The sequence below is a fragment of the Microcaecilia unicolor genome, chromosome 1 (assembly GCF_901765095.1).
Source record: "Microcaecilia unicolor chromosome 1, aMicUni1.1, whole genome shotgun sequence".
NCBI lineage: Eukaryota > Metazoa > Chordata > Amphibia > Gymnophiona > Siphonopidae > Microcaecilia > Microcaecilia unicolor.
Window position 1 is genome coordinate 137,592,656 of NC_044031.1, and position 25,843 is coordinate 137,618,498.

Genomic DNA, 25,843 nt, shown 5'->3' on the forward strand with positions numbered 1-25,843 from the left:
GTCTTTGCTGTATTACTGCTCCCTTACATTGAATTCTATCCCCAACTCTGTTGATTGGTGCTCCCTCTCACTGGTAGGGAGCCAATAAGAGTGAACTGGCATGTAATACAGTACTACTATCCACACCCTGAGGGAAGGTGAGCAGCTGTTCTTAACAAAGTGTCAACAACTGGATTTCACCGTGCACAGCTAGCTGGCAGGTGTATTTTGCACAGCTTGTTTATTCTGCTGTTTGTCTCTGATTCATGAGAGACAGGGGATTACAGCTATATGCCAATCTGGGACAGAGAGCTATGCCAATAATATCAATCTGCCTCTGCTATTAAGGACCTTAATCTGGGATTTTAGTGTCCAAACTATGAACATTTGTACTCAAACTTCAAGATACTATTCCTTCTATGATCAGAGAAACACAGAATATCATATCATAGCAGATAAAGACCAAAAAGTCCACTTGGTCTGCCTAATTTAATTTCAGTTTCCATTTACAGAAATTCTCTTGTACTTTATATTTTCTTGAAATCCACTATCGTTTTTGCCTCTATCACCAACACTGGAAGGTAATTCTATGCATCTACTACTCTTCCTGTGTGTGTGTGTGGGGGGGGGGGGGGGGGGCTTGTGTTACTTTGAGTCTAGTAGGTCCTTTAAGTGCCATATGACTCCTTGTTCTAGAACAATTTTTCCACTAAAAAACAGTTGTTTATGTGCTTTATTTATAGCTCAGAGGAATCTGAATGCCTCTATCATATCCTCCCCACCCCTTTTTTCTTGAGTCTCATTTCATAGGGCTTGTGGTGCATTTATTTATTTGGCATTCAGCCAGCATCAAAGTGGTTTACAATTATAAAATTTAAAAACTAACACAGCTAAATAACAAATGGCAGAGAGGCACACTAATGAGAACAGGAAACACTAGGAAAGGAAGGAATGCACAACAAAGTGCTGTAAAAAAAAACTTGCAAGGAAACAGGACACATTAGGATAGCGGCCTGAGAAAGAAGTCCTGTCTAGGAAAGATCCAACTAGAAAAGAGGCATATATCAGAGGAAGCCCATAATGAAAAAACAAGGGTAAAAAGTGGTCTCAGAGGGGAGGAAGTGACGTCACCACTGGCAATGGCTGCCTAGCTTCTTAGCTCCCGCTCCTCGCTGCAATAAAAAGCTAGACATAGGCGCCATCAACTATTTTCGCCACTTCAAAGCACTTCCGGCAGGCAACTATCGACAAACAGTATGAGCAAACCGCACTCAGCGCGGAATAAAGACTTGGAGAAGTCGGCGGGAAGTGGGCCGAGTAAAACCCCAAAGCGCCACGAGGCAATGGCGCAGGCCTCGCCCTCTGACTCTGACTCGGCCTTATCGCTGGTGGAATCACGGAGGCCCCCTACAAAAAAGGGTGTTTCGGGCGAACTCAGACAGATTCTGTCTTGTATCCAGGAGGACATCCAAAAATCGAAAGAAGAAATATTAGATAAAATGGAGGTGCTCAGCACGGATCTCCGCGAGTTGGGGGGACGAGTCGAGGAAGCAGAACTTCGGCTGGACGAGCACGCGGATTCACTAACCGCTCATGAGGCACAACTGCAGGAACTGGATCAAAAGGCAAAAGATCTGGCCTACAAATTGGACGACCTGGAAAATCGAGGTCGAAGGAATAATCTCCGGTTTCGTGGAGTTCCAGAGGGTGGAGAGACGGAGGATGTCCCACAAATAGTACAAACCATATGCGCAACTCTGAAGGGGGCTGAGATGGCAGTAGAGACCATTGAATTGGACAGAGCTCATAGAGCCTTGGGTCCGCGTCAGGAGAACAGAGCGCGAGACATTATTGTCCGATTTCACAAATATGAAATAAAAGAGCAAATTCTCACCTGGGCTCGGAAGAAACAGGATCTGAAGTTTGGCGGAGCCAGGATTATGGTATATCAAGATCTTTCCCAGTTCACGCTGCAGCAGAGACGCCTTCTGAAACCGGCTCTGGACATTTTAATCAAGGAACGGATTACCTATAGATGGGGCTTCCCTTTTTCATTGAATTTTACCATCAAAGGGTCTAGACACAGGGTTTGCTCCCTAACCGAAGCCTGGGCGATCCTGGACGCAGCGGGCCTGGTGAGCCCGAAGGCGCCTTCAAGAGAGCTGGCACCCGTAACGAAAGCGAAACTACAAAAATGGCAGAGGATCCCTGCATCCAACAAACGCAGTAACCCGAAGCGGAAAGTGGCAATGGAGGGGACCTGAATGTTGGTGTGACGGCTTCAGTGGGGCTCGCCACTTGAGTTCCTGGCTTCTGTAGATATCGGAAGGAAGATGGCTACAGTTGTGGTAACCAAAGGACTATGATTATTGAGTTTGATGTACTATGGTTAATAGGGGGAGGGTCTGTATATGCAACACACTTCGAAGTGGGAGAAGGGGGTTCTCCTCTAAAGGGGAGAAGCGTATAAGGTGTGGGGAATTGCCTTAGTACTGTGAGAAGGGTAATTAGAGGAGTAATATGGAGAGATGTGACCTGTACAAAGTAAGCTATGTTTAAAGTGGACCTGATTAGACGGGGGAGGGGAGGGCTCTTGGTCTTGATGGCAGTATGGTAATTGCTGGGGGGGGGGGCGGGGGGAGCTGGGTCTGCCTGATACTCAGTGGGTTACTTTCTCACTTCCCACTCGGAGAGAAAGTATCTTCGGGTTGGTGTTTGGAGGGGGGGAAGGGAGGGATAATTAAAGGGTCTAAGGGGAGGGTATGGGAGGGTGGGCTCGGACTGGTACACTGTATGAGGATGGGGGTGAGAGTGAGGCCTGTGGGTGGTATGTTATGCTTGTTTTGTTTTGTCTTGTGTCTTAGTTATGAACATACATCTTAAGATTCTATCTAACAATGTGAAGGGGCTGAACCTCTTTAACATTGCTTTTGACTCGTAACCACTTGTAACCACTCGCCTCCACCTACCCTCCTCTCTTCCTTCCCGTTCACATTAATTGATTTGATTTGCTTACTTTATTTATTTTTTGTCTATTAGATTGTAAGCTCTTTGAGCAGGGACTGTCTTTCTTCTATGTTTGTGCAGCGCTGCGAATGCCTTGTAGCGCTATAGAAATGCTAAATAGTAGTAGTAGTAGTAACATGCCACTAAAACGGCAGAAACTATTTAAATAACTCCGACAGTTAGAGGCTCATATAGTCTTGCTGCAGGAGACACACCTCCGCCGAAAACATGAAAGACTCCTCTCCCACCCTAGCTATCCCAAATCCTTCTTTGCCTCCTCAAATGAGGGACCCAAAAACGCAGGGTGGCAGTGCTGTTTCATGAGTCAGTCTCAGCCCAAATAGTAAAGATCAAAAGGGACCCTGGCGGGCGTTATCTGTTCTTACACATAATATTAGATCAAATGGACATAACCCTAGCCTGTATATACGCTCCGAATGATCACCAGGGGGCTTTCTAAACTAAAATAAAGAATCTCTTAGCAACATTTGCCCAGGGATCTATAATAATGGGGGGTGATTTCAATGGCGTTATGGATCCGAGTTTGGATCGGTCTGGGCCTGTGCAGCCTGTAGGCACCCAGGATGCATGGGCGTTGGGATCCCTGGCCACTTCCCTAGGGACCCTAGATGTGTGGCGTTTGAATCATGCGCAAGTGAGAGACTATACATACTATTCCGCAGTGCATGCTTCGTACTCACGCATTGATTATATCTTTCTCGATGTAGCTTTAGCTGAGCAGGGGCCAGGTGCGGGAATTGGTAATGCAACTCTGTCAGATCACGCCCCAGTTTGGGTTAATCTACCAACAATTAAGACGGAGATCAAAGACACGAGATGGGCGCTTAATGCCACAGTGTTACAAGAGGGCGAGGTGGTGGAGGGCTGTAAGAAAATGTTGAGAGAGTACCTGGAGATCAATAGGGAGTCTGGGCCGCCCCTGAGCGTTGTGTGGGATGCTATGAAGGCAGTGTCGAGAGGCTACTTTTTACAGCTGGCTAGTAAGAGAGCTCGGATTCGTAGAAAACAAGTGACCCAATGCTTGGATAGGATCAAGAAGTTAGAAGCACAGCATAAGGTTGAGGGCTCCTTGGCTGTGTTGGAGGAGTTGCGAGCCCAGCGCCTTCAGTTGGACTCTATTTACTCTGAACATTTAAGCCAATTGCAATCTAGATCGAAAGTCTATTCTTATGAATTTTCCAACAAGGCGGAACGCCTCCTGGCCTTGCGGTTGCGTAGGCAAAAAGTGGAAAGGGCTGTAACCCATATTCGGGAGAGGGGAGGAGGAATGCTGCATACATCGGAGGCTATTAGGAGGCAATTTAGTGATTTTTATCGGGAGTTATATACTCGTGAAATAAATCCCCCTGTAGACTCCATTGCAAACTACATAGCGGAGACTGACCTAGCTTCTCTGACAAGCCAGCAACGTGACATGCTGGATGAGCCGGTCACGCCGCTTGAGGTAAACAAAGCTATTCAACATTTACCATCTTGTAAGTCCTCTGGACTGGACGGACTCCCTAATGAGTTCTATAAGAAATTTGCCCCAGAACTGGCTCCACTCCTGGCTGATCTGTTTAACCAAATTGGGCGGGGGGAGTCTTTACCGGTCTCCATGCTAGAGGCGTGGATAGCAGTGATACCGAAACCAGACAAAGATCATACGGAATGTGGGTCTTATCATCCCATATCTGTTCTAAACACAGATGTCAAAATCTTAGCCAAAGTTTTAGCTAATAGACTAGCCCCCTTGCTTCCAGCGATTATTCACCCTGACCAGGTGGGTTTTGTTTCTTATAGAAAAGCAATGAATAATACGAGGCGAGTGGTAGATTTAATGTACTTGGCAAAAAAAAATGCGAAGGCCTATGTGTCTACTTAGCTTAGATGCTGAAAAGGCCTTCGACAGGGTGCATTGGCCATTTATGTACAAGGTGATGGAGTCCTTTGGGATAGGACCCCAATTTTGTAGGTGGATTCAAGCATTTTATACTTCGCCTAAAGCATGCATCAGATTGAATGGAGGCTACTCTGACTTTTTCACCTTGCACAGAGGTACCAGGCAGGGTTGCCCACTCTCCCCGTTGTTGTTTGCCATGGTTATGGAGCCTTTTGCTTCCAGGGTAAGATCTAACCCGGGGATCACTGGCATTACAAAAGCGGGGAGAGCACATAAACTGGCCCTCTTTGCAGACGACGTGCTATTGTTCATTACTCGCCCTTTAACATCCTTTCCTGAGCTCCTGAAAGATATTGAACAATACTCGACAGTCTCCGGGTTTAAAGTAAATATGTCAAAATCTGAGGCGTTAAACGTGACCCTCCCTGAAGACCTGGTGGAAACCTTAAAGGACACGTATGCTTTTCGGTGGGCCAGTGGGGGTATAAGCTACTTGGGGGTGAACATCACTGTTAGGCTTTCTGACCTCTTCACGGCAAATTATAAGGGATTAGGCCGGGTTCTTACTGCTGATATGGAAAGATGGGGAGATATTGCGCTCTCCTGGCTTGGCCGTATTGCTGCAGTTAAGTTGAACATACTACCACGCTTACTGTACCTATTTCAGGCTCTTCCGATCTCGTTGCCCCGCAGATTTCTTGCTGCACTGCAAGATCATATTGTGCATTTCATTTGGGCCGGTAAACGTCCGAGGTTAGCGCGGGCCTTCTTGTATCAGGATAGGAAAAGAGGAGGGCTTGGGGTCCCTAACCTAGCTTGGTACTACAGAGCAGCTCAGGCGCGTGCGGCTGTGGAATGGTTTCAGGCCTATCCTGATCGGCAATGGGTGGATCTGGAGCAGTTTACCTTGGGCGACAGACCGCTGGGAGCGTTAATGTGGCTACCGAGGTCCCTTAGGTCGTTAGAAGAGGGGCTATGTCCTTCTATATATGTTACCATGGCTAATTGGGACAGTCTGTTTCCACAGCGCAGCTGCCTGACGCGTCTCTCCCCTATAGCATATAATCCATTATTTGTTCCGGGGACAGAGAGAGGCATATTTACTAGATGGTATGAGGGAGGTTTGCGAACATGGGGGCAACTGGTTGCAGGCGAGGCCCTTCTGTCCTATGCAGAAGCTCAACAGTAGTTCCCGACAGTGGTGACTGATAAATATGCATATCTTCAACTTACCCACTTTCTTAACACAAAAGCTATACAGGAAGTGTTGCATAGGAAGCAATCTGTCCTCGAGCAAATTTGTGAGGGGCCGGCCACGACTACAGGGCTGATATCCCGTTTACATCACATTATTACTCAACAAATACCCCGTTACACACTTCAAAGGAAGGGCTGGCAGAGGGATTTGGGTACTGAACTAGAGGAGGGGGCATGGGAGAGGATGGAACGGGTGGCGGCGGGGGCGTCATCTCATGTACCATTTAAAGAAAATGTCATTAAAGTCCTATTTAGGTGGTATATGACACCAGAGCGTTTACAGCTTATTTACCCTACCTTGTCTGGGCTGTGCTGGAGAGGATGTGGTGTGAAGGGATCCATGGGACACATTTGTTGGCATTGGAGAAAAATAAGGGCTTTCTGGAAAGCGGTTCGTAGTAGGTTGCAGGTATGGCTGGGGGTACAGATTCCATGGCAACCCACTATCTACTTATTCTCCACTAAAGCAGCAGGCCTCTTATCTAATCAACAAACGCTGTTGTGCTACGCCACATGTGCAGCCCGAATTGTTATAGCAGCCTGTTGGAAACAGACTACGATCCCACCTTTAACTCGGTGGATTCGAAAGCTGAGATGTGTGTGTGAGATGGAGCGGCTTATTGCTGAGCGGAGTAATCGTACCAATAGATGGCACCTGATTTGGGACCCCTTTCTCCTTCATACATAATTTAATTGTTGATTCATAAAACCAGTCCGGGTGGGGCGAGGGAGGAGGGTGGGAGGAGGGTAAGGGGATGGTGGGGGGGGGGGGGGGGGAGGGGAGTTTGTTTGACTTTTATTGTAAAAATTCTATAAAAATTTGAAGTTCCGAAAGATATGATTATTACTTCTTCTTCGCCCTGGTGCGGAGGTAACGCGTATCATCTGATATAGTGCTGTGATCTTAGTACTGGTTGGAGAAGTCTGATATGTAACTTAGCACCTCTGTTATCATATAATGCTTTATTTTGTATGGATATTACTGATTGTACTGTTGGAAGAATGTATCATTTATTAATAAAGACTTCATATAAATTAAAAAAAAAAAGTGGTCTCAGAGTGCACTTATGGAGGAATAACATAGAGGTTAGTTCAGCGGACTTTGATCTGGGGAACTGGGTTCGATTCCCACTGCAGCTCCTTGTGCCTCTAGAGAAGTCACTTAACCCTCCATTGTCCCAGGTACAAAGAAGTACCTGTATATACTATATAAACCACTTTGAATGTAGTTGCAAAAGCCACAGAAAGGCAGTATATCGTCCCATTTCCCTTTCCCTTATGTAGGTCATTTCTTTGCGCTAAGGCCATTTTTATCATTTGGGTAAAATGGCTGATTTTCCTATTAATGGCCATGCACTAATTTTCCCATTAGTGTGTGGCCATTAGTGTATGAGCCCCTACTGTGGAATGCCTTGCCAGTTCAGCTTTGCTTAACTACTAGTTTCCAGCAATTTAAGAAACTATTTAAAAAAAACACAGCTTTTTGTTCAAGCCTTTTTTTTATATGTAGTACAGTTTTGGAAATTATGACAGCAACATTTTATGTTTTATTCTTGTTAATTGAAGATGTTTGTTATATATTGATATGTATGTTTTTATGTAAACCGCCTAGTTTATAGGCAGGTTAGAAATGTTTTAAGTACATAAATAAATAATTTTGTAGATGGTAGGGACTCGCGTTAAACCTGTGCTAATTGGTTAGTGCGCAGCAATGCCCATATTTATTTGTTTGGATTTTGCTCATACCTTTTTCAGTAGTAGCTCAAGGTGAGTTACATTCAGGTGCACTGGATATTTCCCTGTCCCTGGAGGGCTCACAATCTAAGTTTTGTATCTGAGGTAAAGGAGGGTTAAGTGACTTGCCCAAGTGTGATTTGAACTGGGCACCTCTGGATGTCAAGACTGGTGCTCTAACCACTAGGCCACTCCTCTATTCCACTCCATTATGCTGATTAGTGCTGAATACACCCACTCTCGGACCCCAGCGCTAAAAAATCAATTTTATTTTTTTTAGCATGTGATAGAGTATACACGTGCCCAAATTACTATGAGGTACCTCAGCAAGCCCCGTGGTAAATCATATTTTGCTGCAGGTTTGTAATAGGGCCCCCTCAAGTCTAATGCTGCCTTAAATTTCTTCAAAGAGAGATCAAGATGGAGCATAGACAGTAAAAAAAGATGTTGAATAACAGAAGGCCAGAGGAGAGAAACAGTCTAACACAAACCTCTTAGTGATTCCACCTAATACCGAGTATGACCTGGACTATAAGGAAAGAGCAGTGAGGAAAGATAGGAAGGTTGGCCAGAGTAGTAAGCTTTGTGTGTGAGTAGCAGCATTTTATATTAGATACGATTCAGTTGGTAACCAGTGTTGTGCACACAAAAGAGGGATCACATGGTCATAGCTTTTAGCTCTATAAATCAACACTGCCATGTTCTAGATAAGTTGAAGTCTACAAGTGGAGTATAGGGGACAGCCTGATAGCAATAAGTAGCAGTAATCAAGATGGTTTAATACGTGTGCATGTAGGAATCTGTTGTGCTTTCTCATGCAGATAAGGCTTCAATGATTTAATTTTCCAGAGTGTTGCAAATAAACTCTGAATGACCCATGAAATGTGGAGACCAAATAATAAATAGTTATTTATAAGGACCCCAAGGGAAAGGATAACATTTTTGAAGAGGATGAGGGTCGACAATCTCCAGACTAAATAGAGGAACAGTGAGGAAATGGGAGTTTTATAGAAATTGTGAATTCATGATTATGAAAGAAAAAAATTGAATAATGATCTGTTAAAAAGTAGAAAAAAAAGTAAAGTATAAGTTACTGGAGAAAGTGAATGTTCATTGTAACTATTTGAAGAAATTTCTCACGTGGGTAAGATATTACAGACTAAATATAGAAGAGGTGGACTGAGAGATTCAAATAGCTTTGGATTTATTTGAGTTGAGGACAACTTTGTACTATAAAATCCATGAGGATATCCGGGAGATATTACAAGCTGTAATGGCCTGCTCCATGTGTCAGGTACAATTAACAACTAAATGATGTCAGCATAGTGGAAGAGCAGCCTAATGGTTAGTGTAGCGGGTTGTAGAACTGGGTTCGATTCCCGATGCTGCCTGACGGTTGGCAGTGGGTTGAGATCCTGGGGAACCAGGTTCAATTCCCTCTGCATCTCCGTGTGACCCTGGACAAGTCACTTAACCCTCCATTGCCCTAGATACAACAGTAGTACACATTGTACTACCTAGACTGTGAGCCCAATAGGGACAGACCCAGTACCTGTAAAGTGAAACTGTAAACCGCTTAGGTCTAAGCAGTATATAAATACTCAAATGAATGAAACTGATGTTAAGATCCTGTATGAGTGGCTAAAGGCATCAGGAAGATATTAAAATCTGTGTAGAGCAAGGATCAGCAAGGATACACCCCTGCAGAATACCTCCCTCATGAAAGGGGAGTGATGACAGAAGTAGACTCACCCTGTATCAGTGACTTGTGCGGAGACAGAAATAAGAGTGGAACCAGTTAAGAGCAACTCCAAGCACTATATTAGAAGTGAGTGGTCTACTATGTCGAAAAGTATAATCTACGTCATATTGATAATCCTGAACTGCCTTTATACTGTCTATATCCTTTTGGAAATACAACCTCAAGCACACTACTTCAGATAAAGTTTCTCCACTAATTCGTGCAGGCATTACTATTTCTTTGTGCAGTTAACAGCTCTTCCTTTATGTCTTAGCAATTCCAGTTTCTTACTATTGCCCTTCACACTATTTTGCAACCTTGAGATTATAAGATATGATCCCTGCCCTCGAGATCCTTCTCCTGTTTGGTGTATATCAGTGCTTCAATCCTTTAATGTGCCATTGTCTTGCATTTCTCCAACCAAATTGCATTCTCACTTAGCCTTCATGCCTCATTTTCTCTACTCTATCTAGAGTGCTCATCCTTTCATAGAATCTAGTATTTCCAACACAGATCACTCTTCCTTCTAGCAGGTATATAATATAGTTTACGAAAATATTGAACAGAAACGTATTCAGTTTAATTTTGCAAGTTTTATGCAAACCTTCTCTACGTGACGCGTTCAACCTCTACCGTATTTATCTGTAATTCTTCTCCATCACTTTCTAAAGGCAATTCTATAATCTAGGTGCCCGCTTTACATGCCCCTTGTATGCATAAATGCATATAATACATGCACTTGCCCACAAAGGCACCAACAAGGTATCTAAGCACTATTCTATACAGGCATGAGTAACTTACATAAAAGGCAATTCTGTAACTGGGTGCATGCAGCTACACATACTTATGCATATAATATCCTATGTACTATTCTATAAGATAGTGCATAAGTGTAATAGCACATAACTGCAAGGGGGCATACGTGTGGGCTGAGCATTGGAGGGGCACAGGTATGTCTCCAACTTACAGTATTCTATAAGTTGTGCATGTAAGTTACACACGTTGCTTGGTACTCATAGGCATACCCATTTACACCAAGCACAGACCTGACAGAAATGGTGGTGTCTAAATTTAAGTGCACCAATGTAGGTGACATTAAAGATTTCTTGGAGGTCTTTTATGCCAGTGATTGAGATGTTGGTGTGAATATCATTAGCACCCTTCCGATTCCGAGGCTTTTTCCTCCATTGTTTATATTATATTGTAAACGGGTGACATCCATTGAACTACACACACAGATTTGGTGAAGATATTTTGTGACTTGTGGGTATAGTTATAGGTCATGCATTTGATATACTGCCTTTCTCAGGTACAACCAGAGCAGAAGGCTACAGGAGGTTTGTGCCACAGAAGTTGGGGGACAGAAAGGAGAGAAAAGAGGTATAAGGTGGGTGCATGGGAAGGGCAATAACTAAGAAGAGGTAGAGGTTTGTAAATTTGAGAGGGGGGAATCCTTGGGAATGGATAGAACTTGGGGTCTTCCTAGGAGATAAACAAAGGACAGAAGTAGTGAATGCTGAGGGATGGAGAAATAGAACTGTAGAAGGTAGCGAACTGCCCGATGATAGAGAATAAGTGAACTGAGAAGAATTGTGGCAGGAGAGAAAACAAACAGATATTCACTTAGAAAAGGGGAACAGAAAGCTGGGAGAAGAATTTACCAGAAGAGGGGAAGGGGTAGAAACTAAGAGAGCTGGAGAAGGCAGAAACTGAGGACAGAAACGGCTACCAGTGGGAGGGAGAGATTTCATGCATAGGGAGTGGCCTTAATATGTGGGAAGTCTGCACAAAAATTTATAAACTGCAGAATATTCAAAAATGTTTTATGCATTATTCCCCCAGTAGTACATGTCACAATAAGGAAAAAAAATGTATAATATACAGATGTTAATAGGTTTCACAAATGGATAGAGTAGCATCTTTCAATTTATTTGCATGTTGAACTCACCAGTAAAAACTGAGTAAACTCCGCATAAGTTAATCGTTTTTTCCAATCTTTTCCAAAATGCAGCTGGACAAACTCTGAACTCCAATTAAATGGAATGTGCTGATGAATTGTAGTCTGACCAAATACTTGCTTAACATCCTCTGGAAAATAAAATTGAACATCCTCAATAGTAAAAAATATATATATATTTTTTTTTTTTCAAAAAATTTGTTTTATTTTTTTAAATTTTGCGCCTAGAATGCAAAACCACGGAGTTGCAGTGCATGAGGAGATGGAGAGGTGAGGCAAGGCAAGATGCTGAACACCAATAAACAGAAAAATCTGGAAACATTCATATCTCAAGGTGATAAGGAAATGGATTTCTTGGAATGATAGCTTGGATATTGTCACCTATTCTATTTAATCACTACCACAAGACTCTAGCTGAGCTTTTTTTTTTTTTTTGCATTATCAAATACTTATTACAGAACAGCAGAAGGAAACAATCAAAAGACATCAAATATAAAAGAAAACAAGCAATCCTTCTTAGATAATAATATCAAGGGGGGGGGGGGAGTTGTAATATGACAAAGAGGTCAATTAACAAAGGAGAAAAAAAAAAGCTAAAGAAAGGCCAATAACATGAAATATCCCTCACTTTAACTATATTACTTGCTGGGGCTATTCGGTAGGGACCTTCTTTATATCTACAAGACCTGAAGGCCTTCAACTGCTCTAGCTCAAAGAAAATATATTTCACTCCCATATATTTGGTTAAGCACTCGCTGGTGCGATAAGCTATCAAAAACGATGCCCCCAAAGATGGTACATCTTGATGCAATGCTAAAAAAAACTTTCCTACAATCTTCTGTTTGTTTTGTCACATATGGGTAGATAGCTGAACTGTTTTGATTAAAAGATAAAATTCTATATTTATGCTGATGATGTACCTATCAGAAGTGTACCAACCCCCAATGTTGGGCAGGCCTGAGCCCGAAGTGGTTGTGCATGACAACCCCATCTGCCTAACACCTCTCCTTCTCCCCCCAGGCGATCAGTGGGGATCACTTAACTCCACCTCCCCAATCCTCTCACTACCTTTAAATCTTTTAGGCCTTCACCGGCAAAGAAAGTTTTAGAACAAGATTGAAGAAGAGAGGCTGGAAGGATATATATTCAGGGTTAATGTAAAAAGTATTTATTAATTAGTTGGCATGGTTTTGAATTAAATCACAAGCTTAATATATTTTTGTGAGTTAAGCAACATAGGAACACATACTCAAACCACAAACTTAAGGGATACTGAATGTTGAAGTTGCTCAAGTTTTACAATGTGAAACTAAAACAGCAAAATGTCAGTTTCTGGAACACAAATATTAACCCTTATAAAGTCTTAGACTTTTGAAGAAGAAATATAGAAAAGTATCCTGTGACACTGTCAGCAAACTACTTCAACCAGAAAACATAACTATAACCTTCAGCAGCGCAGCACACTACTCTGTATATTCCAACCCCTATGCCCTCTCTCTTTACCAGGAAAGTGGCTCAGCTTAATACAGAGACATACTTTAATGAACTTGTCTAATCTAAAACAACACTATAACGGAATGCAAAAAAAAACCAAAACCAAGCTTATTCTTTTAGAAAGGAATATTGTGTACTGATATAGTCCAAAAAGTCATTCTGCTTTAGAGTTGCACAGGGATAGAAAATTCTCCCATCCCTGTCCATCCCCAATGGAATCTAACCCATACCTGCTAAGATCCATTCCATCCCCACAATTAATCTCCTCATCTCCGCCCATACCTGCAGGAATCATGCTATTATTTACTTGCTTGCAGCCCTCTGTTTCTTCCCAACCCCAACAGCCTCCCATGGTTTTCTTGGACGGTGTTCACTATTCAACCAATTGCCTCTCTTAGGGGTCCTTTTACTAAGGTATGCTGGAAAATGGCCTGCGTTAGTGAAGGCGTGGGTTTTGGGCACGTGCAGAATCATTTTTCAGGGCACCTGTAAAAAAGGACCTTTTTAAAATTTTTACCATGAATGGACATGCGGCAAAATGAAAATTGCTGCGTGCCCATTTTGGGTCTGAGAGCTTACCACCAGCTATTGACCTAGCGGTAAAGTCTCAAGCAGAATCCGAGCGGAAATGACCTACATGTGCCAAATGCCACTTGTCACATGTCCGATATACGCAGCAGAAAATAAACATTATTTTTCAGCCGCGCGGTAAAAATTAAATTACCGCAAGAGCCACGCGGTAGCCATGCGGTAACTCCATTTTGACACATGTTGAGCATACACAGACGCTTACGGGGCTTAGTAAAAGGGCCCCTCAGTACATTCCAAGCCTCATTCTGGAGTCACCAGAGATTTTGACTATACTCCCACAGGAATCCCATGGCAACTTCTTCCATCCCTGTGGGAATTCTGTGGCAACTTCTCCCATACCTGCAGGAATCCCGCAGGATCTGCGGGATTCCCAAAATCCCCATTCCCATGCAGCTCTCTACTGCTCTTCCCATGCATTTTACCATGCAGTCACTGACAATCAGAGTATTCACACAAAAGCTTACAGCAGAGCCAGAGACCTCATTTTTGCATTTACATATCACTGGAACATTCCTTAAAGGGGATCTTTCAGGTTTTCAAGTTGAAATATGTTTGACAACCTTCTCCAGTTTTAAATTTGAGCATCATAAATGGCCCCATACCACAGCAGAAAGGAACAAACAGCAGCATGCTGACAGCATTGTTACAGTATACAAAAAGTGAACAAAAACAAGCTGTTGGTCTTAGTTTAATCAATTAAACCAGCTTGACAATTTATCTTTTGTTCATCCTTTAAGACTCCAACCTACAAAGACTGCTGTTTACCTTTACAAAAAAAAAAAAACCTCTCTCTGATGGCTATGACTGACTAATTGAAGCACTGCAATATAACATCATTACTAATTCTTTTTTTTACCTGAAACAATCATAATGTGATCGGATTTGGTATTAGCTTTGAAGTATACATAGGAAATCAAATATGTTAGCGTTTAACTTTAAAAAAGTAGACTATGATAAAATGAGAAGAACAGTGAGAAGCAGCTGCGAGGGTCAAAAATTTGCATCAGGCGTGACTGCTGTTCAAAAACACCATCCTGGAAGCCCAGGCCAAATATATTCCGCGTATTAAAAAAGGAGGAGGGAAGACCAAACGACTGCCAGCATGGTTAAAAAGTGAGGTGAAAGAAGCTACAGAATGACACGGGGACGGGGAACCACAGTAACCGCGGGGATGGGGACAGAGCTTGCGGGGACGGGCGGGGGCGGAGCTCACAGGGACGGGAACAGGGGACAAACTTTGCCCCCGTGTCATTTTCTACTTTGAAGCCTGTTAATGAACTGGACTGTTATTTATGTTTAAGTGATGCCTACAAAGATACTTTGATTTTTTGAAAAAACAAGCAAACATTCTGGCCACAACTAGCAAAATTTGCATGGGAGATCCTGTACATCCTGCTACCAGCACATCTTCTAAGAAGACCACTTCTATTCCAGGAAGGACTGTGGAAGACAGGAGAGCTAGATTGAATCCTGAGAATGTTGATGATTTCTTATTTATCCACAGATTAAAAAAACATAGTGCTTTTATAGGGCATATTTTTCCCCTCTAGGGCATATAGAACGGGTTGTATTTTATACCCCTGATATTTTAACAGTGTGAATTAGGATTCCTTGGTGTAGTAGAAATCACCTATTGTTGGGGTTGGAAGGGTAGAGGGTGGGGTGGTGGGAAGGAGGGTTATTATTGTTCTCTATTTGTAATTTATACACAACAGTTGCACAGCATATTGTTCCTTTTTATATTTTAATAAAAAGATTTAAATATAAAATCATAAGTGTTCGAGGCTTCTGCAGATGAGGACAGAGCCCACAGGGATGGGGCAGGGACAAGGACAGAACCTGCTGGGACGGGGCGGGGATGGAGACAGGGAATGCAGGGACGGGGCAGGGACGGAGACAGAACCTGCGGGGATGGGGTGGGGAGAGAACCTACAGGGATGGGGCGGGAACAGAGACAGAACCTGCGGGGATGGGGCGGGGACGGAGACAGAACCTGCGGGGATGGGGCGGGGACAGAGACAAACTCTAAAAGAAGCTAGAGCTAAAAGAAAATCCCTCAGAAAATGGCAGGAGGAACCGACTGAAAATAATAAGAAACAGAATAAGGAATGTCAAGTCAAATGCAAAGCGCTGATAAGGAAGGTTAAGAGGGACTTCGAAAAAAAGATTGCATTGGAGGCAAAAACACATAGTAAAAAATTGCAGGAAGCCGGCAAAAGAATTGGTTGGACCGCTAGATGACCGAGGAGTAAAAGGGGCGATCAGGGAAGACAAAGCCGTAGAGGAGAGATTAAATGAATTCTTTGCTTCAGTCTCCACTGAGGAAGATTTGGGTGGGATACCGGTGCCAGAAATGGTATTCAAAGCTACACAAGTCGGAGAAACTTAATGAATTCTCTGTAAACCTGGAGGATGTAATGGGGCAGTTCTACAAACTGAAGAGTAGCAAATCTCCTGGACAGGATGGTATTCATCCCAGTGTACTGATAGAACTGAAAAATCAGCTTGCGGAGCTATTGTTAGTAATATGTAATTTATCCTTAAAATCAAGCGCGGTACCGGAAGATTGGAGGGTAGCCAATGTAACGCCGATTTTTTAAAAAGATTCCAGAGGAGATCAGGGAAATTATAGACCGGTGAGTCTGACGTCGGTGCCAGGCAAAATGGTAGAGACAATTACAGAGCATATTCAAAAGCATGGATTAATGAGACAAAGTCAACATGGATTTACTGAAGGGAACTCTTGTCTCACCAATCTACTACATTTCTTTGAAGGGGTGAACAAACATGTGGATAAAGGGGAGCCGGATGATATTGTGTATCTGGATTTTCTGAAGGCGTTTGACAAAGTACCTCATGAAAGACTCCTTAGGAAATTGGAAAGTCATGGGATAGCAGGTAGTGTCCTATTGTGGATTAAAAACTGGTTAAAAGACAGAAAACAGAGAGTAGGGTTAAATGGTCAGTATTCTCAATGGAGAAGGGTAGTTAGAGGGGTTCCCCAGGGCTCTGTGCTGGGACCGCTGCTTTTTAACATATTTATAAATGACCTAGAGATGGGAGTAACTAGTGAGGTAATTACATTTGCTGATGACACAAAGTTATTCAAAGTCATTAAATTGTGGGAGGATTGTGAAAAATTACAAGAGGACCTTACGAGACTGGGAGACTGGGCATCTAAATGGCAGATGATGTTTAATGTGAGCAAGTGCAAAGTGATGCATGTGGGAAAGAGGAACCCAAATTATAGCTATGTCATGCAAGGTTCCACGTTAGGAGTCACAAACCAAGAAAGGGATCTATGTGTCGTCGTTGATGATACGTTGAAACCTTCTGCTCAGTGTGCTGCTGCGGCTAAGAAAGCAAATAGAATGTTAGATATTATTAGGAAAGGAATGGAAAACAAAAATGAGGATGTTATAATGCCTTTGTACCACTCCATGGTGCAACCGCAACTCGAATATTGTGTTCAATTCTGGTCGCTGCATCTCAAAAAAGATATAGTGGAATTAGAAAAGGTGCAGAGAAGAGCAACGAAAATGATAAAGGGGATAGGATGACTTCCCTATGAGGAAAGGCTAAAGCGGCTAGGGCTCTTCAGCTTGGAGAAAAGGCGGCTGAGGGGAGACATGAGTGGAGTTGAACGGGTAGATGTGAAGCGTCTGTCTACGCTTTCCAAAAATACTAGGACTAGGGGGCATGCGATGAAGCTACAATGGAGTAAATTTAAAACGAATCGGAGAAAATGTTTCTTCACTCAGCGTGTAATTAAACTCTGGAATTCGTTGCCAGAGAATGTGGTAAAGGCGGTTAGCTTAGCAGAGTTTTTAAAAGGTTTGGATGGCTTCCTAAAGGAAAAGTCCATAGACCGTTATTAAATGGACTTGGGGAAAATCCACTATTTCTGGGATAAGCAGTATAAAATGTTTTGTACTTTTTTGGGATCTTGCCAGGTATTTGTGACCTGGATTGGCCACAGTTGGAAACAGGATGCTGGGCTTGATGGACCTTTGGTCTTTCCCAGTATGGCAATACTTATGTACTTATGAGCTTCAATTAATTTGAAAATTAGTGAACTCAAAGCATTACAGAAAAATGTCATCCCACTGAGCATTCTTTTTCCACTATAATTTTGATAGTAGTCACTAAGGGAATCCACTTGTATCTGTTGCTGTAGACTAACAAAAACTATATAAATATGTTACCACAATGATGCCCCAGGTCAGCTCTAGAACTCAATACGTCGTCACAATGTGGCTCCGCACTTAGAATTTGGATTTTAGAACCAATCACCTTTATTTCCCTGTCCAAGTATATTACAATCTCAGTTGTACCTGAGGCAACGAAGCTTGAAGTGATTTGCTTAACATCACAGGGAGTATCACTCAGAGGCATGATTTTAACCCTGCCTTCCTTGGTTCCTAGCCTGGAGAAGTAGCCTAATAGTTACAGCAACAATGAAAGGTGCTGCAAGCTGACTCCCCATGCTGGCATTGTACAGAGACCTGGGGACAAGACTGCTGCTGACATCAACTGCTATGACCAGGCCCCTACCTCTTCCCCTACAGCACACCATCCTAGATTATAAAACTGTGTCTTACAACTAATACTGGAAGAAAAAAAAAAGGAAAGAAAGAATCTTGCCTGCTCCTGCCTCCTCCCCCCAATTCTATAAATTAATTTAAACTGTTGAATTCTATTCAATTTCCAAGTAGTATATTTAAGAAATATTGAACATTATGCTCAGATTTCAAGCTTTATTTTATTAGGTTTATGTGCACTTTATTGTTGATTAACAAATTGATTCTTCGCTAACAAGAAGTTTCCAAGAAACAATTTATAACCTCCTAGCACTGCAATAAAACAAATGCTACAAATTACCAGTAAGGTTTTTATGTTTAAAATGACAGAAACTTGCAGTTAGAGAGAGATTCTGACAAGCCACAGAGAAACATTCAGCGTACTGTGTGCAATTCTGAAGATCAAACTTTCTGACAGATATAATCAGGATGGCGTCAGTTCAGAGTGTGGCTACTAAAATGGTCAGTAATCTGTTATAAATCTGATGGGGACAAACTAAGATCCCAATGTCTATATGCTGGAATAAAGGCAGGAGAGGGGAGATGGTAGAGATTTTTATTAAATACCTCTGTGTCATATGCAACAGCCTCTTGGTGGAGATGGTGGAGACAAAGACCGCATCTGAATTCAAGAGAATATAGGACATGCACATAGGATCTCGGAAAGGAAAGGATAGTAGACAGTATGAATGGTTAGGCTTGATAAGCCATATAGTCTACCTGCTGTCATTTTCTCTGTTTCTATGTAAAAATAAAACTATTATTTTTGCACAATTTTAAAAGATTCAAATTTGTTTTCAACACAAAAGGCCCTGTTTACTAAGCCGTGCTGTAGGCACACAAACTTCTTAGCACGGGCTACAAATTAATGCGCACTAACACTAGAGACACCCATCTGAATATAATGGGTGCCTCTATTGTTAACGTGCGCTAATTTTTAGCATGCTAAAAAGTTAGCGTCCTGGAGATCCAAAATGGCGGTGTGTTTGGACTTCCTGAGCTCCTAGCGGGGTAGACGCCAGAAACCCGAATGAACACCATGGGGAAGAGAAAGGGGAAGGCGAAAACTCTTACCTCCTCGAGTCAAGCTTCAAGTCCCGCTGTGCGCCAAACCGTGCTGGAGTCTTTTGGAATTCAGACATTCGGAGAGCAACTTCCTGCGACCGCGAGATCAGCCTCATCCGAAGCTGATCACAGCATTGAGGGCGTATCGCTTAGCCCGCCCTCCAACACGGCTCCCCCGAGGCCAGGAGCAGGTATGTCGCTGATGGAGGCTCAGAACGACGGGATGATTGGTGGAATACAACCCCTGTCGTCTGAACCAGGAGGGCCCGTTAGCGCCTCAACGCCGACCAAATTAACAACGAAGGATAACATCTCTTCTGTGGATCGAGCTCCAGCTCCTGTTGAAACCCGTGGTGTAGGAAGACCAGCTGTGATTACGTTGGAAATGCTCTGGGACACCATCCAAGGTATTAGCACTGCTTTACAAACTAACAAACTCCCTGAAGGGAGAAGTAATTGACTTGAAACAAAATCATCAAGAAATCTTTGGAAAAGTCCAAGACAATATAAAAAAGGTAGCACCTTTGAAAGCCGAGGTTAATAAATTGCAAAATGTTTCAGCCACACTGATCAGGGAGAGAGAGGTTCAACATCGCAAAATAGAATTTCTTGAAAATCAAGGTCGTAGGAATAACTTGAGATTTATTCATTTTCCTAAATCTCCACTAATTCCTGCTCTTGACATGTTGCGTAAATATTTTGGAGAAGTCCTGGGAATACCAGCAGAGAGGTTTCCCCCCATTGCTAGAGCCCAGTACATTACAGGATTTAAAAAAGTGACTGATGGACAGTCTCAAGCTCAACCGGACTTTGATTTGACTGGATTCTTGGAGTCATCCCTGGAAATTGTGACTGAAAGAACCACTTTAATTGCTACCTTTGCTTTGGAGATAGATCGTAATAACATTTTCAAGACTTATTTTTGTCATGCAAATGCAAACTTTATGGGTTCAAAGATACAAATTTTCCCTGATTTAGCGAGGGATACTCAAAAGAGAAGGAGAGAGTTCTTGTCTTATAAGACAAGAGCTCTCAACTTAGGAGCAGTTTTTTAATTAAAATTTCCTTGTAGATGCTTGATATCCCTAAATGTTAATAATTACGTATTCTTTGACCCTGTAAAGTTGCAACAATTTATTGATTTACAGGAAAGCGCTGTTAAACACTGAATGGGCAACCCAGTGAGAAATGCTACAAGTGGGCTAGCAGGATAAACTGTTCTTCAAGTTTCTTTGATAGATTAATTAATATTTTCTTTTTTCCTGTTACTTGGATCATTGAGTAGTGGACAAAGTTTATAGAGAACTTTATTTCCTTTAAAATGTTTTTGTTTCCTTTTGTATTTTCTGAATATTTCCATTTATATTATATTGTGAAATAAAATGTAAAAAGATATAAAAAAAGAATTTAAAAAAAAAAAGAAAAAAAAAGTTAGCATCCCTACAGCGAGACTTAGTAAACAGGGTCCAAAATGCTGAAATTTTTGGTGCATAAATCCTTGGTCAGTAATTAAATTGTCCCAGCCTAGGATACCGCAAACTTGGCCCAGTAATTCAGAAGCTGCTTAATCCTGCAACTTAACCTGAAACAAATGCTGCATATCAGTAACAACCATGACACCCAAATACAAAAAGGTAATCATTTTAGAACTCCTATTCGTGTTTTAGACACACACAGGCCAGCATTTAGATGTGCATACTGCCTACACATCTAAAACCCAATTTTACAAATCCAGGACATATACATCAAACTACAAAATGTGCATATGGCGAGGAAATGTGGTCTGGGAGTATTTTGAGATGGAGTAGAAGGGGGCTAAAAAATAAAAGTATAGTCCCCATTTCAGAAGAGGAAAGCATGCTTATGATCAAACAGGTCAACATTCAGATTTATATCTGCTACCCAGTCATATATATGGTGGCATTGCCTGTGAATATTGAAAGAACGGCGGATATTGTCCAGACTATATTACTGACATTGACGGTAATTTCATATTTACTACATTTTTATACTACTCATAACTGTCTGCTCATCATTTGCATGTTTACCTTAATTTTATCAAGATGTCATCTTATTTAGATTTACACTTGTAAGTTTTTAATTCAAAAGTTTTTTTATTATTATTTTTTCTGTCCAGAAGAATTTTGTTTTAAATATTATTTTAAACATTGTTTTACAAGTTTCGTGTGTGTGTGTATATATGTGTATATATATATATATATATATATACATACACACATATATCTTTTTCTTCTTCTTCTTAATAGACCCCTTACACAGACGTTCCGCTGGAACATAGTCTGTGTCAATATAGTTTGGCTGTCAATCTGTAAATCCATTCTAGAAGGCCCACTGTGCTCTTTTTGTTTGGTCAATGTATTTTAGCACAGGCTCTATGTCAACAGATCCTGTTTTATAATACAAGTTCAACTTGAGACATCCTGACCTGGATGCCTCAATTCCAGTTTGTATGGCCTTTTTAAAATTCATCTTCATGCCTGCCTGTACCCATCTAGAATTGGATAAGTAATCAGGAATCCAAAACCTGGGCCCAATCAGCAACAATTCAGACTTAGTAATATTAATACAACAGCCTTTCACTTCACTGTGCATATGGACCAGGCTATGTTAAATTCAGTCACCCAAAATCCATGTACAGAGAAATGTTTACAATTTCCAGGGATTACCTACACAAGACCTGTCCTGCACAAAGCTAGTCTGATCCTACTGGACCAAACAAGGCAATATTTGTTTTAACCCAGTGCTTTTTTAAAGGAAAAAAAAAAAGGTGTTGGTACTCATGCAGAGCCAACCTTAGGGGGTGGGTGGGGTATCAGGGCCTTTTTTTCAGCTGGAACGGTGGCTGGCTGCCTCTAAATCTAAGGATCACAGGTTTGAGACTGGCTGATACCAATGTAGGGAGGGGGGGGATTTTGACTGAGAAATGTAATGGTGTGGATAGGATATTTTCGGAAGGGGGGGGGGGGTGCTGGTACTCCAAACCAGTGCGTGTTTTAACTTGAGTTGCAAGACCTTATAGAAAATTTTTTACATCCATTGTAATCAGGGAGATAGGTCTCACTCATCCAATCTTTACCCTTCTTGTGTATCAAAGTAACAAAAGGGTATCTTACTGTGTGAGTGCACATATTTCTGTAGGAGAGAGAACGCAAGTGAGTGTGTGTTAAACTGTCGCTTTAGACTTCACCATGTTAACTTATGCAGTAGGTCTCATATTACAAAGATTGAAGTGGGAAAATACAGCTTCAATGTACAAAAATTACACTGTAACAACAGAACATTGCATTTTCTTTTTAGATGCACATATTTCTATTGGAAAAACAGCTATTTTGTTTTGGTGGTTACTACAAAAAAATCACTTTCTTATCAGACATTAACATGCATTTTCTTCTGCTTAAATACTGTGATTGCAAATGCACTGCAAAATTTACTCCCACCAGAAACAGTATTACTAAAGAACTATTTTGCTACAATTAAAATGTCTAACTATCAATACCAAAGCCCACCTAGACTGTAATTTTCTCTGAATGCTTCCAACAATCTCAATTTATGTTTACTGTTATCAACTTATCAAAGCAATTCCACACTATGAGAACAGGAAAATCGGTCATTAAGCTGCCAGAAGGTAACAGATTTTACAGCTCAAGAAAAACATTTTGAAGTTACAAGAATACCAACTGGCCAATGTTCCGCCCTCTTCCTCCCTACCAAAATTAATTTCAGGATTTTTAAAACTATATTTGTAGTCAGAATCCACTCTAGAGGAAAATGAGCAGGTATCACCTGGGGTGCCAAGCAATGAGAGGTGTCGAGGGCTGGGGTCAACACCAATACTGTTTCACGTATTGAGTATGTACACAATCAGTTCCTTCTGAAGCCATGCACACTGCATCTAAAGGTCACATAGACTCAGCTTAAGGAGCACAGGGAACTTTTACTGCAACTACCACCACTTCTCCCTATCAGTTCCAGTCGTATGAGCAGTGGTGTTGGATGTACTACACCGCAGATTTGGAACCTTTTCTGGAAGTACACATGATGCTACTGCCTTATTACAGACATAAGAATATAACATATGAGAAACATGAGAACATAAGAAAAATGTGTGCAAGCACAGTACTGTCCAGCACCTACAAGCCTACAGGTGCACTAAATGAGTGAACAGATTAAGACCCTGGAAGCCTGCCACCATTGCCACTCAGAAGCTTAAAGAAAAATGAAGCTGGGCTGATCCCATCCTACCACCCCACCCTTGCACTGGAACCTGCAATACTGTAATGGAACTGAAGATCATCTCACCAAGCCAGAAGCTTGCAATACCCCTGTCCTGAGCAAGAACTCAATATACCGTATTTTTCGGACTATAAGACGCACCGGACCATAAGTCGCACCTAGGTTTTAGAGGAGGGAAATAGGAAAAAAAAATTTTCCTTTTTCCCTCCTCTAAAACCTAGGTGCTCCGATGCATCTTGTACGAATCCCTCCCTCCAAGTTCGGGATCGCCGTCAGGGTTACCTCCTCCCCACCGGCCCTGTCACCACCTCTCCCCTTGCTCACGCGATCTTCCCTGGTGGTCTAGTGACGTTGGGGCAGGAAAGAGCCCCCTCTTTCCTGCCCAGCGCGCTGCTCTCCATCCTCCTGTATGCATTGCTGCCTGACGGTCTCGGCGAGATTCAAAATGGCCACCGAGAATTGAAGTCTCGGTGGCCATTTTGATTCTCGCCGAGACCATCAGGCTGCATTCAGGAGGATGGAGAGCAGCGCGCTGGGCAGGAAAGAGGGGGCTCTTTCCTGCCCCGACGTCACTAGACCACCAGGGAAGATCACGTGAGTAAGGGGAGAAGTGGTGACAGGGCCGGGGGGGGGGGGGGCGGGGAGGAGGTAACCCTGACGGCGATCCCGAACTCGGAGGGCGGGCGGCCTGCCAGCCAGCCAGCCAAATCTCTACCTTCGGACTATAAGACGCACCACCCCCCCATTTTCCTCCCAAATTTTTGGGGAAAAAGTGCGTCTTATAGTCCGAAAAATACGGTAAGCAGAGTGGTCACAACCCAACCCCCACCCCATTCTGTGTTGCCACTGACCAAACTGGAAAAAGTGCAGGTCAGCCCCCTTCAGAGAATGCCCTGTTAGTAAACCTCATCCTGTTGGGGGTGGGAACAGACAGGTCAGCACATATACCCACCCCAACACCCATCCAACTACTCTGGCACCACATGAACCAGAAGCTTTTATCTTTTAGACAATCATCCCTGCCTACGAGCATGTAATGAAGGATAAAGGAGAAATAGCAGTTCTGCTGTTATTACATGTATGTTGTCCAGGAAGGAGACAGGGAGACTGCAAGGCGGCAGATGTACATAAGAACATAAGGGTTGCCATAGTGGTCCATCAAGCCCAGTATCCTATTTCCAACAGTGGCCAACCCAAGTCACAAATACCTGGCAAGATCCCAAAGAGTAAAACAGATTTTATACTGCTTATCCTAGAAATAAATAGTGGATTTTCCCAAGTCTATCTTAATAATGATTTCTGGACTAACTGCTTTTATCACATTCTCTGACAATGATGATACATTGAAACCTTCTGCTCAATGTGCTGCTGCGGCTAAGAAAGCAAATAGAATGTTAGGTATTATTAGGAAAGGAAGGGAAAACAAAAATGAGGATGTTATAATGCCTTGGTATTGCTCCATGGTGCGACCGCACCTCGAATATTGTGTTCAATTCTGGTCACCGCAGAGAAGGGCAACGAAAATGATAAAGGGGGTGGGACGACTTCCCTATGAGGAAAGGCTAAAGCGGCTAGGGCTCTTCAGCTTGGAGAAAAGGCGGCTGAGGGGAGATATGATAGAGGTCTATAAAATAATGAGTGGAGTTGAACGGGTGGATGTGAAGCGTCTGTTCACGCTTTCCAAAAATACTAGGACTAGGGGGCATGCGATGAAGCTACAATGTAGTAAACTTAAAACAAATCAGAGAAAAGTTTTCTTCACTCAACCTGTAATTAAACTCTGGAATTCGTTGCCAGAGAATGTGGTAAAGGTGGTTAGCTTAGCAGAGTTTAAAAAAGGTTTGGGCAGCTTCCTAAAGGAAAAGTCCATAGACCATTATTAAATGGACTTGGGGGGAAAATCCACTATTTCTGGGATAAACAGTATAAAATGTTTTGTACATTTTTGGGATCTTGCCGGGTATCTGTGACCTGGATTGGCCACTGTTGGAAACAGGATGCTGGGCTCGATGGACCTTTGGTCTTTCCCAGTATGGCAATACTTATGTACTTATGTAATGAATTCCAGAGTTTAATTACACGTTGAGTGAAGAAATATTTTCTCCAACTGTTCCTAAATTTACTATGCAGTAGCTTCATTGTGTGCCCCCTAGTACTTGTATTTTTGGAAAGAGCAAACAAGCAAGTCATGCCTATCATATCTCCCCTAGACCGTCTGCTCCAAGCTGAAGAGATCTAGCCTGTTTAGCCTTTCCTCACAGGGAAGTTGTCCTATCTCCTTT

General features: G+C 42.4%; 1 protein-coding gene across 3 annotated transcripts in view; it reads right to left on the reverse strand.

The window, feature by feature from the left end:
- Positions 1–25,843, reverse strand: part of SLC25A13 (solute carrier family 25 member 13) — a 424,259-nt gene that overhangs the window by 246,773 nt on the left and 151,643 nt on the right. For all 3 annotated transcript variants that reach the window (XM_030200826.1, XM_030200808.1, XM_030200817.1), the window contains exon 5: positions 11,569–11,708. In XM_030200826.1, the coding sequence (XP_030056686.1) occupies positions 11,569–11,708 (140 nt within the window). The remainder of the gene's footprint in view (positions 1–11,568; positions 11,709–25,843) is intronic.